The sequence below is a fragment of the Neopsephotus bourkii genome, unplaced genomic scaffold, assembly GCF_033783945.1.
Source record: "Neopsephotus bourkii isolate Nb327-2 ecotype Australia unplaced genomic scaffold, CSIRO-AGI_Nbou_v1 NB_324, whole genome shotgun sequence".
Taxonomy (NCBI): Eukaryota; Metazoa; Chordata; class Aves; order Psittaciformes; family Psittacidae; genus Neopsephotus; species Neopsephotus bourkii.
This window is the reverse complement of record NW_026900832.1, coordinates 367,949-380,678: the sequence shown is the minus strand read 5'-3', so window position 1 is coordinate 380,678 and position 12,730 is coordinate 367,949. Positions and strand designations below refer to the sequence as shown.

Here is a 12,730-nt window from a genome sequence, read left to right as displayed (position 1 = left end):
GCTACCTAGAAATACAGGACTGTCTTACCTGGTAAAGGCCATTGGGTCTCTGGAGAGAGCACTCTGCCTTTCAGGGGTGAAGCACTCGGCTCCTTCTGCCTGCAGGCACTTGCCAAGGGAAAAACCAAGGCAGGAACCTGCTCCTCTCTCCCCAGGTCCAGCCCTGGTCCAGTGGAACAGCACAGGGCCAGGCTCCCTCCCCTCCAGAGCCCACCCCCTGCTCTACCTCCACGTGCTCTGAAATGCTGCTTGCGTTGCTCCCAAGGTGTTTGGGATCAGCTCTCTATGGAAGATGCAGCTCTCTTCATGCTTGGGCTGGAACTGAGCAAAGTGCAGGAACAAAAAGCGCTTTAAAGCCACGTTTGCAGCAGGCTTGCCCCGAGCTGCACTTAGAGCAACCCCTGCCAGCACTCAGCGGTGCTCTGCCAGGGTTGGACCTCCAGCTACTCATTAATCACTGCACTCAGTTCAGATGGAGACACAAGGCACGGGGGAAGCGGGGTAAGTCCACAGCAAACCTACGTCTTGGGTGCAGACCAATGTCTTAGTGGCTGCTCTGCTGGAGCCCCCCCAGCCTGCAGGGAAAGGGAGCCCGCTCTGAGGGAAATGATTTAAAATGCCTTCAGATGCCTTTTCACTTCTTTTTATTTAATTCCATAAATATTTTCATAAGGCTCAGTGTCTTTACAACACTTCTTTAAACACTTTTTCTTTTGTTTTATACACACAACTTTGACACTTGTTTGACAGGGTCAAACAGTCCAATAGAAACAAAATAATAAAACTGGCAAGTGCGGATCAGCTGCGTTACCAAAATCCTTTTTTTTTTTTCTTTTTTTTTTTTTATATTTTTTGCTCTTACTGATAAAACCCCAAAAGCACTAAAATATCAGGTATTTGGCTTCAAACTAGAATTTTAAAAACCTTTTTTTTTTATATATATATTTTTTTTTGTGTTAAATTCTCTGCTACAAGTCCCTGTCGTCAATAGTGCCTTGAAACTCCTACAGCCTCTTCTGTTCTTCTTAAGGAAAAATAAGCTTGGTGATGCCATGCAGAACTTACAATAGCTACTAAATATACATGTTCCCTGAAATGTAGCTGCAATGAAAAGATGACAGAGCATAAAGAGAACAAAACCAGAAACCCAAAGCACCACAGTGTACTATCAATAACATTGCAGGGGACGGCCAGTGACCATCCAGAAACTGAAACAGATTTCAAATATATTTCTCTATGTATTATTTTCTATTTACAACTGATAGATGCACCTAGGTTGGTTCTTGTTTGAGCTTTTTGGAGAGGGTGGGGAGGCGGAAGGCTTGAATTTAGATCCTCTGTTCTATTGTCTAGGTCAAGGGGTAATGCATGTCATTTACCTAGGGAAGAGGGTATTTTTATTCTTTATATATATATATAGATTCAGCCAGAGAAATACCGTAAACATGTAAGTTTGTTACAACTCTCGTTTCTGCACATGGAATGGTAAGTGGGTTCCTCCTGTCTGGCATTGAAACGAAAGTCTCTATTGGATGCTCAGTCAAAATCACCCCAAATCTGCGTCTGCGCTGCTCCCTGGCACACGAGCAGCCCGACCCTGCTCCCTATGGGGAGGCCACAGCAGGCAGTGACAGTGGGACCCAGTGCTGGTTCTTCTTTGTGACAATGCTCCATCTCTTGCAGCACCGTGGCAATTTATGGAGGGGAAGAGCTTTCTTGCGCGCCATTGCCTGAGAGCCAAGCCCCTCTTCCCTCTGGAACAAAGGCCCGCATGTGCTTTGCCTGCCGCCGGCCTCGGCAAGCAGGAGCAATGCGAGTTTGGTTTGGCTTTCCAGTTAAGAAAGAAGCTGCGAGTCCAACAAGTGGCCTTGTCAGATCAAGCGAGTCTTGATTTATGATGCAAATAATGGTGTGGCGGTGGTGTTTCGTTTTTCCTAGTGCTGAATATTTAGGAAGCATCTTCTCATAAAAATTATGGATGTCTCATTCTCACTCTCTGAGGCACAAAACAGTAAATGAACAGGCTTAACTAATGTGCTTGTTACTTTTTTTTTTCCCCTAAGCAATTAAAAAGGCAAAAGGAATAAGTGAAATTTTCATCATGTTGACAACAGCTTGTAATCATCTCTCTCTTTCTCTCTCTGCGCATCTCTCCAGCCACTCAGAAAGAGTACACTTAACTCCTGAGAACCCACCTCATCCGTGCCTTTAAATACCCCTCCTCTCACTGAAACCAAGTAAGGTTTGCTACATATTCAATATCCAAACCTGGCCATCAAAATGCAGAGATACAAAAGAGCACAAAAATAACTTCTGATATAAAATTGGGTTGCTTCCTACTTGCGATTCCCTTCCCACTGGCACAGAGGGGCTGCTCTTCCTCTCCCAAACACTGACCTGCCTTTGCTGTTTCTCCAGAGTTTCTAGATGACTAAAAAATGCAAGAGAGGTTAGTTCTGTACTTAAAATAAACCCCATAGCCACTGCCTTGGAATATGCCCTGAAATAAAACAGGCTCCATGGAAATAATGAAATCACCTCTGCTCTTCCCATTCACTTGTACTAGGGGAGAAAAAACCTCTAGCTCCATGCATGGCCTGGGGTGCTTCTGTGGTGTATCAGGTTCAAAAGAAAACGGCACATTCTGTGATCAATCACTTCATCCCACATTACAAAGGAGCTTGCAGAACAGCTCTGCAAAGGTTTTTAGCTTCTTCTTCTAAATGTGGTTAAACAGATTCATTTGCCCTAGGTGAAAAAAATCATCCTAGTGCACAAGGATTTGTTGTACAAGCTTAAACACAAGCTCTGTGCTTGCAAACAAACGTACTTAAGGCTGAAATTGCAGGGAGTGTTTTTGAGACTAGAGCTGTGAACCTCCAGAGGGAGAAAAAGAGAGAAGGGGACCTGAAGAGTTCAGCTAATCCCTCCAGAGCCACCGACAGGGATACACCTCTGCTGAGCCACCGATGGGGTTAGATTGAACTGATCTCTGATTTAGATCAGGCCACGTAATCATGGGCATAGGCTAAACCTTGCTAATCTCCTCAGGTCACATCCATCTCTTTCCTGAAAGGCAGTTCTCAACTCGGCATCAGTAAATACTTCCAGTGACTTGGGCAACGATCCTTCCGCTACCAGGACACTGCTGGCAGCTCGGGGTTTAGGTCAGTGCCCAAGCGAAGCCAGGGATCTCGTATGCAACAGAGGGGAGCGGGCAATGAGTGCAGCCATAGTCCTCCTCACTGGTGGGATCACTGCTCCTGGAAATGGCAATCAGTGGTTTATTAATACTAATTAATGTGGGCGAGACTGTGGCCAACAGGATGGGACCTTAGTTCCTGAAGAAAGAAAGAAAACTGGCCATTTGCTGGAGCCCAATAGCCAATTTTCCTCAGCTGGATGGAGGGCGTGAAGCCATCAGTTGTTCAGCTTTTATCTTTGCAGGGAAAACAAAGATAGGAGTGGGCTTTTCAGAGTCGTGTCTCAGCTTAAAAAGAAAACAAATCAAACCCCACAGAAAGGAAGCTGAATGCAAAAGAAATCAATAAAAGCCCCTGATATTCTTTTCTCAGTCTTGCTCTGAGTGTGACCAGATCACACTGAATCGAGAAAAAGAGAGTGCTTAAAAAGAGTGCAAAAACTCACTGAGGAAAACCCATCTCTCGCTTCCTAAAGAGCTGAAACCCTTTCTGCTGGTTTTCACCTGCCACAACACAACAGTTAAAGCCAGAGAAATACTGCGCAGCAGAGCATGGTGCACAAGGGAGCACATCCAGACAGGCACGAGGCAGACCAGAGGATGCAGGACGGGACGGGGAGCGGGTCGATGCTCATCGCTGAAATGGCAACTCTGGGGACAGCCAAGGAAGGGACGGAGAGGGAGGGAGGGAGGGAGAGGGAGCGGAGACCTCCCGGCACTCCAAAAACCAAACAACCCCCCATAAATAAAATCAAATGAAATATACACCAATGTAGTCCATGAGGAACTTCCATGAGGAATTCACACAAGCGAGAAAGCATTCTGGGATGCCAGTGACGACTCGGATGGAAATGAAGAAGAGAAAAAGAAACAAAACGAAATCAGATGTCCAACCAATGGAGTAAAATAAAACAGGTCACATGGTCAGAAATCATTGGTGCTTCCTAGTTTCTAGTAGCAGATTGCTTCCCAAAAACAACAAAAAAAGTTTTTGGTCCTTCTATATATATACATATATGTATATATATTATTATTTTTAAAACGGGGGTACATATATATATATGTATATATATTTAGTTGCAACAGTGCTTCTCCGAAAAAAGGTCCATCTATAAATAAAATTTTATTTATTTTTATTTTTTAAGTTTTAGTTCTTTTAAATTAAAATTCTCCATCTCTCTAGGTATTATTTTTTGAATGGTGTTAACCTGCTGAAGTTTTGCCAGAACGGTGCCTGGCTGCGTCTGGGTTCGGTGAACTCGAAGACCTGGGACTGGGATATGCCATCTGTCACCATGTATTGTCCCTGATTTAATGGATCCTGGGGTGGTGGGTAGGCTGGAGGAACCGACTTGGAGTAGCTCACACCTGCATCGATGATTGGGGGGAAAAAGAAACAGATCAGTCAAAGTGCAATTGGGTCAGTAGTCTTTCTTCGTCATGCTATCGCTTCTTATCGCTTAATAACAGGGTCCCAAACACCAGGGAGACGTGCTAGAGACGGCAAACCTACAGAGGAAGGCAGCGGCTGCCTCAAGCTCAGCTCGGAGGTTTCCTACACTAGACCATGTGTTGAAGGCTTGGAAAAGGTCCGTTACTTTTGTATTTCTGCCCTCATGGAAAAGTCCTGTGTGACATAAGGAGGCCCAGACCCAGCCAGGCCACATGCAGCATCAGCCTGGTCAGACAGAGGCAGACAATCGCATCCTTCACCCCACTCACATCTAACACTGGCTGTGTCCAAGTGTGGCTTTACCCTCCCACCCCACTGTGCTTCCAGAGTGGTTCTGTCCCAACCAGTGACCCTCAGGAGCACTCAGCACTGGTTCCTGCTCCAGGATGGAGTGGAGCTGCTTTGGAGGAAGTACTGTCCTGCAGGGCCTGCGCTGCCCAGCGCTGTCTGCCTACACAAAGGGCAACTCGCTGCTTCCTGTAGGAGTTTGTAGGACTTTTCCATAGGGTTAGTTTTACATTTCCCAGTTTGGGTTCAGCCAGAGCTGGCTGCAACACAGAAAAGGCTGATTCTGCCCAATCCAAACTGGCAAGGCTACACTTCCAGGTTCTAGACACGCAATTCCCACATCCGTGCGGCACAGCTCCTGCACAGGAATGGGGAAAAGGGGAGCTTCAGCAAGCTGGGACCTACACACCCTGCTGTAAAGGATGGTGTAGAAAGGGTGGCTCTGGGTGAATGAAGTGGAGCAGAAGGGGTGAATGTCACCACCAGTGCAGACTACAGCATTACAGCTACTTCTGTATTCCCTTCCCACACACCACTGATGAGGGAGAATCCCTCCTTCAGCCTCAGGGCAGCATGATGGGCTGGAACCACAACTCCAGAGAAGGGCAGGAAGGAGGGAGGAGCAGGGCTCTGGAGCAGTTGCTGTAAGCTCTGGCCATCTCTGGATCCCCTCTGCCGCACGCAGAACTGCTCTTCCTTCTGCAGGGAGGGCAGCCCCAGCGGCGTGGCGGGTGGAGGCTTCCCAGGGCCATCGCCAGGCCATGGCCTCCCCTGGCTTTAGCCCCCGAGCAGATCAGTGTCCTCGTCTGGAAAGCGGGATGGCATCACCCACCTACCTCACACGAGGCTTGTGAAGCTAAATTAATTAATGATTGTAAAACACTTTGAGATCCTCGGCTGGGAAGGTGCTAGAGAAGGCAAAATACGGTGATTAGCACCCAGGTACCACAGCAACATGTGTCAAAGAAATGTGACTCTTTGCATTCAGTTCATGGTTCCTGCCCACACACAGACACATGCTTCATGGGACCAGCCCGGCACGGGGAGGCTGCACACAGTCGGATACTTACAGACAAGGGAAAAAGCCTCACAAAGGGCACTCATAGAGCTCACTGGACAACTTCTATAGCTTATTGCATTCTAATTCAGGATCTCTTTTGCATATGAAGCTGAGGCTTTAGTATGGGTATAGGAAAGAGGATGAATTCGCTTCTCCTGCTATAGGATTTAGCAGTCAGGGGTTAAGTCCTCAGAGCTTCAGGCCAAATGGAGACACCATCTTGACTATGCCTAACTGATTTCTCCTTCACAGCAAATACCATCAAATCATGCAGCTCTGTCCACTGCAGGGAGCAGCCAAGACCTTCCCTTACACTGGACAGCAACAGTTCCATGATTCATACCTATCAACCTTTAACAAACTCACCACAGGTAGTACTTCAAACTCATTTGACAAGCACAACCTGGAGATGTTCTGTGGTTGTGTCTGCACGCTGCAGTAGGGTTACTGATCAACAGGCTTTCCCCTCTGTCTTTCCCAAGCTCCTCTCTCCCACAGGAAGCCTGCAGAGCAGAATGTGCCCCAGAGCCCTTGTGTCAAATGTGGACAGGGTCAGTTCTAGGATACCTGACACAGCTTCTATAGCAGCCTCGCTGACAGGCCCCAGCTGTCACTTTGTGACTTAAGCCAGCGACATTCCATAAGGGCAGAGCATGGGCTTGAGCTCATCCCTGCCCTACCACTTCCATCCCTTCTTCTACCACTGTCATACTCCAGGGCACCTTGCTGGAAGGCAGGTCAGCGTGTGGGCAGAGTCTGTTCTGGAGGGCGGACTCCAGCCCTGAACCTGTACAAGAGCACACAGATTCTCCTGGAGGCCACCAGCCTTTAGTGCCTTGGCCACTTTTCCCAGCAGAGACTGGTGAGGAACTTTAGGATCTATAGGAATTACTTCAAAGGCAATAGTAAGTCCTTGTGCCACCAAGATTACTAACCACACATGACTACTAACCACAGAAGAGCTGTGAATCTAAAGCTGCTGCTAAGGGACACAGGGCAATTGTTCCTAGCTTTGGAGGACTAAACCCACACTGCTTTAATGACACAGCCCAAAGTCTTTTGCATCCTGTGGCTGCAGAGTAGCCACCAACCTTGTGATGCACCAGTCGAGCTCTTTACTGTCTCTAAAGCAATTTGTGGAGGTGAACTGATGTATTCTAACCACGATGCAGAAATGCTAATAAATCTGGATCAGCAAAAAGTTATGCATTTGGAAACCTAAAGAAGTAGAGAAAGGACAGTCTGGCTAAGGTCCACTGCCACTGAAGAGAACGCAATCCACAGCCTGTCTTCTCCAAAAGAGAACAAGGCAGACTCCCCTGGCCAGATCACCAGCAACCCCTCCTGTTCTCTCCCAAAACAGCCTTTTTGGTCCAGGCTCCTAAAGAAATGTCTGCTCACTGGGCCATTGGCATTAACATCTGAGCTGGACCCACGTCCCGAGCTCCTGCCTGGTTCTACACGAGCAAGTAGCTGAAGGTTTGTGCATATTTATCATATCCATCCCATTTGTCAAGTGCCTCCCTGGCCTCAGAGACCCAAACCGTGGTTCCCAGTGGTGTGCAATGACCAGGTGCTTGTGGGCATGCAGAGAGGTACGTTTGTGCTCTGGCAAGTAAGGCTGAGAATTCCATAGGATACGTCTTCCTGTGAAACTGGGCTACAGCACTTAGTAATAGCTTCAGGTGCCCCAAGAATGGCTTTTTTGGGGGAACATACCCACATTCTAGACAAGGTGCAACACAGGAATGGGGTGGGGGGGGATTCTCCTAATCCACACATCTTCAAATCCCAAGAAACAGCAATTCTGGGAAGAAGCATGGCAGGTATTTTGCTGTTCTGCTCTGGAGCCTTTTGCTCCCTCATCAGAACTCAGGGCTGTGGTGCAAAGCTGTCTCTCGAGGGACTAGTTTTAATATGCAAAGCCATAACTCCAGGGAAATTCCAGCAAAGCTCTTTTCCAATGCTGCTGTGGGCTGCTTGGGGAACAGCATTCAAAGTGCCAAGGGGAAGGATCAATAGAGAAGCAGTGATTTCTAGGCACGGCTGCCACTGCCTTCCCAAGGCCTCAGAAAGACCAGCCTTGGAGCTCCTTCTGCTGGCTCCTGCCTAACTCTGCACTGCCAGATCCTTCAGCAGGGTGGGGCTGTGGAAATGCTCATGATGAGAACAAGAAAACTCCAGGGTTTATAATTTGGTGCGACAGGAGTGAGAGATGCTGCGCTGTCAGTTCAGTCACTGCGGCTTTTAGCACTGGGCAACGTCACCAGAAACCTTCCGGATCTCTCAGCTCGGAGGAAAACAATTAATAGGATTTAAAACTGTTCTTTTTCCCCTTCCAGGTTTTTGATCTGAGGTTATCACATGACTCCAGTAGCACTGGGAGCTTTGGGAGCACGCTATGAGCACACAGGCAGTCCACATGGACACGTGCAGACAGACCCAGGCAGGACACAGCGGGACACACGGTAACACTGCACCTTTCCAGGGTCACTATACAACATAGAACACACTCAGAGTTCCCTATATATAACCACAGGAACTCCCCTTACAACCTGTTTACCCTCAACCTTTAAGACTTTAGCTTATACTTGATCAGGAGCTATTTATTTCATAGGCTTTTCTTCCACCGAGCTGTCTAGATACCAGTGCTGTCATTAGCCAGAGCTGAGTGGGAGACAATTGGATCTCAACACCTGCTTTCTCTGGAGGTGCTGGTAGGAAGGGAAGCAGCACTGTGCTCTGAGCCTCCACCTGCCTCTGAGCCCAACAGCACCTAAGACAACTGACATCCTTCAGGAGCCATGCTCAGAAATCCCTTAAATCCCATTTCCTCCTGAATATCCCAACCCATACACAATACGGGGTAGCCGGGACCGTTCCTCAAGGACACTAATTGTTGTACTCGGCAATAGCAACAAGTTTCAGTTACGGAAATCAGCAGTAATGACTGAGCGGGTACAGCCCTTTGCCCTTCTTCAGCACATTTCAACAGAGGATCTCAAAGCACCTCACCGCTGGTCACTGGGTTGCTGCTCTGTTTCCAGGTAGCAAACTGTGCTGGCTCTGATCTTAGTTCTGCTCCCTGACTGCAGGCCTTGCTTGTGCAGCACGAGGTGGGGCGGCAGCGGGTGGACAGGAGACAGCTTGAGAAACGCAGCACAGGAGAACGACTGATCTTGTGTCCTGGCTCCTCCACAGCCAGGTACAGGAGCCGCAAACACTGAGGTAACTCGACCTTCCTGAGCCTATTTATCAAGTCTGTTCCTGCAGCCTGATGTCATTAGCCTAGACACTGAGATAATGATCCCTCCTGTGATAAGCAAAAGCTAAGCGAGGCAAGATGAATAAATGATACCAGGGCCTTATCAATCACAGCCAGGTGAGAACTAATGTATCCCATATCCTCCAGCACCATGCGCTGACAGCAGAGATCATGCTGTGCTGGTTCCACAGACAGAAGAGATCAGTTCATCCATGGTTGCCCTGGGATGCAGCCCCTCACCTCAAGCAGCACCCCAGGATAGAAGTGCAGGAGGACCTGGGCTGACAAACTTGGCTCTTCCAATGAGGGCCAGTGGAAAACCCAGGAAGCCCATTTCACATCCTGTCAACAAACTCTCTCAGTGCCCCTTGCCCAGTCACTGGTACCATCCTTGGGGGTCTCCCAAACAAGAACTTATGATTTGCCCTAGCCTGTAGTGTGTCTGACTGGATCCCAAATGATACTACAGGCTCCAGCTGGGCTACTGATGCCTTGAGTGAGAAGCCATCTACCTATGAGATACCACCAGTGAGACTAGTGCCTGTGGGCCCAAAGCTTTCACCTGCACTGCTCTGGGTCAAAGGGAAGTGACCCAGATTATCTGAACATGCAACTGCCCCCCCGTTTTAAAGTGGTTAGTTCCTGTGTTGCTCAGTCTCTTTCAATCTCCACGAGGCTATGCCTACATGTGGGAATGGGACGGGGAAACTGTCAGAGCCACATCAGTCTGTTTAGCAAGGAAGATGCAATAAATAGGCTTCAGCACTCAGAACCACGGGAGGCACCTACACACTCCATTTACCTGCTAAGACTTGCCCTGGCCAGCTGGCTGGAGCCAGCACAAGTACACTAACACTCATCTCATTGGCCTCTGCAGCCTTGCTGGGGCAGAGCTTGCAGTGCAGAGCGTGAGAAGTCAGAGAAAAGCTGCTGGGTGTTTGGGTCAGGGCTTTATGACAGCTCACTGTGAGCTCAAGTGATCAGAAAGGAAGAAATCAGCAGGAAAATGCAGTGATTCAGAGGGTGGTTTACTGCAGGCCAAAGCATTTGTGCTGGCTGATGAGTTAACCCCTGCTGGGGTTGCATAGCTGACTGTTCACAGGCAGATTTAAGGACAGCAAACCTCTAAGCGGAGGGCTGGGGGTGATGGTGAATGAATGTGTGAGTCCCAGACCACGAGGCTAAAGACTCGTCTGGGCCGAGGGCACCCGCTTTGGTAAAGCTATGGCACAGTGCACAGGAGAAGAGAGAAGGCAAGAAGGAGCTGGCTCATGGTGAGGGGCTGGAGAGCTCTCCTGGGGTGGGGAACCCTGCCACCTACCACTGGGGTCACTTCTGTATGTTTGCCAAGAGGAAATGTTAGTGAGAAACCGTGCTTTCAGAACAGGGTCTGCTTCCTGGCACTGGAGCCTCCACCCCCTGACACCCCTGGCTGTCACTTACAGGGGCTCTGGGGTTACTGCTGCTTCTGCAAGTCAAGACAAATAACATTCCTCTGTTTCTTTCCTCTCTCTAGGAGACACCACACTGAGTTCTGTTCTGTTACCACACCGACACTGAGAGGAGCTCAAGGGCAGTAACCGAGAGGCAACATCCGGAGCAATCAGTGCGGAAAGAAAACACCCACAACCACCAGCCCCTGTCTCTATCTGCTGGTGAGGTGCAGAGCCAGCACTACCCCTTCACTTTATATCTAATGGACTTAAAGCCAAAAATTGGTTTAATGCTGTCTTAAGGCACCTGCTCTAACATCATTACATTTTGCCCAATCCAATAAGGAGTGCAAACCCTTCTGTAGTGCTGAAACTTCACCTTGTGCATCATTATATTGCTCTGGAGGAGAGTCTGGTGATGCACAGACCTGAGCATGAGGAGAGGCTGCCTGTGCCCCACCGAGGACCCTCTAGACCTAGTCTAGCAGAAGGTGTCCCTGCCCAGGGCAGAGGTTTGGAACAGGATGAGCTTTAAGGTCCCTTCCAGCCCAAACCTGTCTGGGATTCTATGATTTGGGATCAAAACTTCTCAACTCACTGAGAGCTGTGCGCCCTCGTAACCACCTGGATAGTTCCCATGATTTACAGAGCAGAGTTCTAAGGTTTCTTCCCTGCTATCAGCTGATCTCTCCCCTCTCCCTCGCCTGATGCAGCTCTGGTAGTTCACTCACTTCCTTTCCAAGCACACACCAGGCAGCTCCTGAGCGATCCTTCTGGGAGCTGTGGTACAGCAGCACATGAAACCAGCAGCAGTTTATACTATTCGAAAACTGTTTTTCTGCTTCACCTCCAACAAAGTTGATTGCATTTTCCGTTTCACCTCCTTCACAGCTTTTCTCTCCTCCTTAAGTACTCTGTGACAGGGAAATTACCATGGCTTCCCATATAAGAGGTGGAGGGAACAACTGAGATAATGTAAAAACAAGGCTGTAACAGGGATCCCTGGACACGGAGCAGGGCTCTCACCACGTCAGGTTGAGCCATTGAGCTGTCAAGCCCTGCTGTAGCCAGAGACCCTCCTGCAAAGTCCATGAATCTAAATGAATAAATAGTTCCACTGAACACAGAGGGAGTATCTCTACTCTGAAGTGGCTTTACTGCTCTCCAGGTATAACTGATGCTCCAAAACCAACTTAAAGCCCCTTCCAACACTACTGTCCTGCTCCTGGAGACTGTGTGGCAAGCGCAAAGGCAGCAACCTCCTGGAACAGGGTCAGCCATCATCCTGCTCCCACCCCACAGCTGCACCTCAGCCTCAGCAGCAACCCCAAGAGCCTGCCAAGATCCTCGGCAAGAAGCTGCTGGCAGTGCAAGTAACATGGATGGTGAGATTCAAACCTCAGTCACTAAAAGCCAACTCTGAGGAATTTCCTCCTACCTCCCTCTTCTCCCTTGCTCCACAGCCTCGTGCCTCAATCTGGGTCTGGGTTCAAGACAAACCACAGAGTAAGAAAACTGAGTTTTCAGCAACACATTCAGTACCTGTACTTTAATTAATGTATGGCCAGGCCATGATCACCACAGTGTAGGACAACAGAGCTGCTAATTTAATCACCCTATTTGTTGGTTTTCAGATTTCACATTGTACTAAAGCCCACCCGGTTTCCCTTCCCTCGGTGCTTGGGCTCTGACTGAACTTGTCTGACTTGAGGTTTTAATCTCATGAAAAGAACTGCCAGTGTTACAGCACAAGCTTGTTCTTCATAAAGGAAATGCTGACTGATGTTATAGGAGCTAATTAATTTTATAGCTAGAGAAGTCTGTAACAGCCCCTCCTTTTCATCTCAGAGAGAAAGAGAGAGAAAGAGAGAAAACAAGAGAGCAATTGCTGTGCAAGACATAAGTACAGTTGGGCATACTGTGCTTGTCAGGATGCAAGTCCAGTGATTGAAGTGGGAATACTGGTAGGCATGCTCAGGCACCTCTGAACCGTGTCCCTTAATGACTGAACAGTACAATTATTAATTAA

The 12,730-nt window shown here is 48.4% G+C and overlaps 1 protein-coding gene across 10 annotated transcripts in view; it reads right to left on the bottom strand.

Annotated features, from left to right (window-relative positions):
- The window catches only part of ARHGEF9 (Cdc42 guanine nucleotide exchange factor 9), a 163,700-nt gene that overhangs the window by 4,455 nt on the left and 146,515 nt on the right, over nt 1–12,730 (bottom strand). For 7 of the 10 annotated variants that reach the window (XM_061347747.1, XM_061347751.1, XM_061347757.1 and 4 more), the window contains one exon: nt 4,411–4,570. The exons of 1 other annotated variant lie outside the window; for it this stretch is intronic. In XM_061347747.1, the coding sequence (XP_061203731.1) occupies nt 4,411–4,570 (160 nt within the window). Of the gene's footprint in view, nt 1–627; nt 1,997–4,410; nt 4,571–12,730 lie in introns of those variants that run through there. 2 more of the 10 variants (XM_061347748.1, XM_061347750.1) reach the window with 2 other exon arrangements.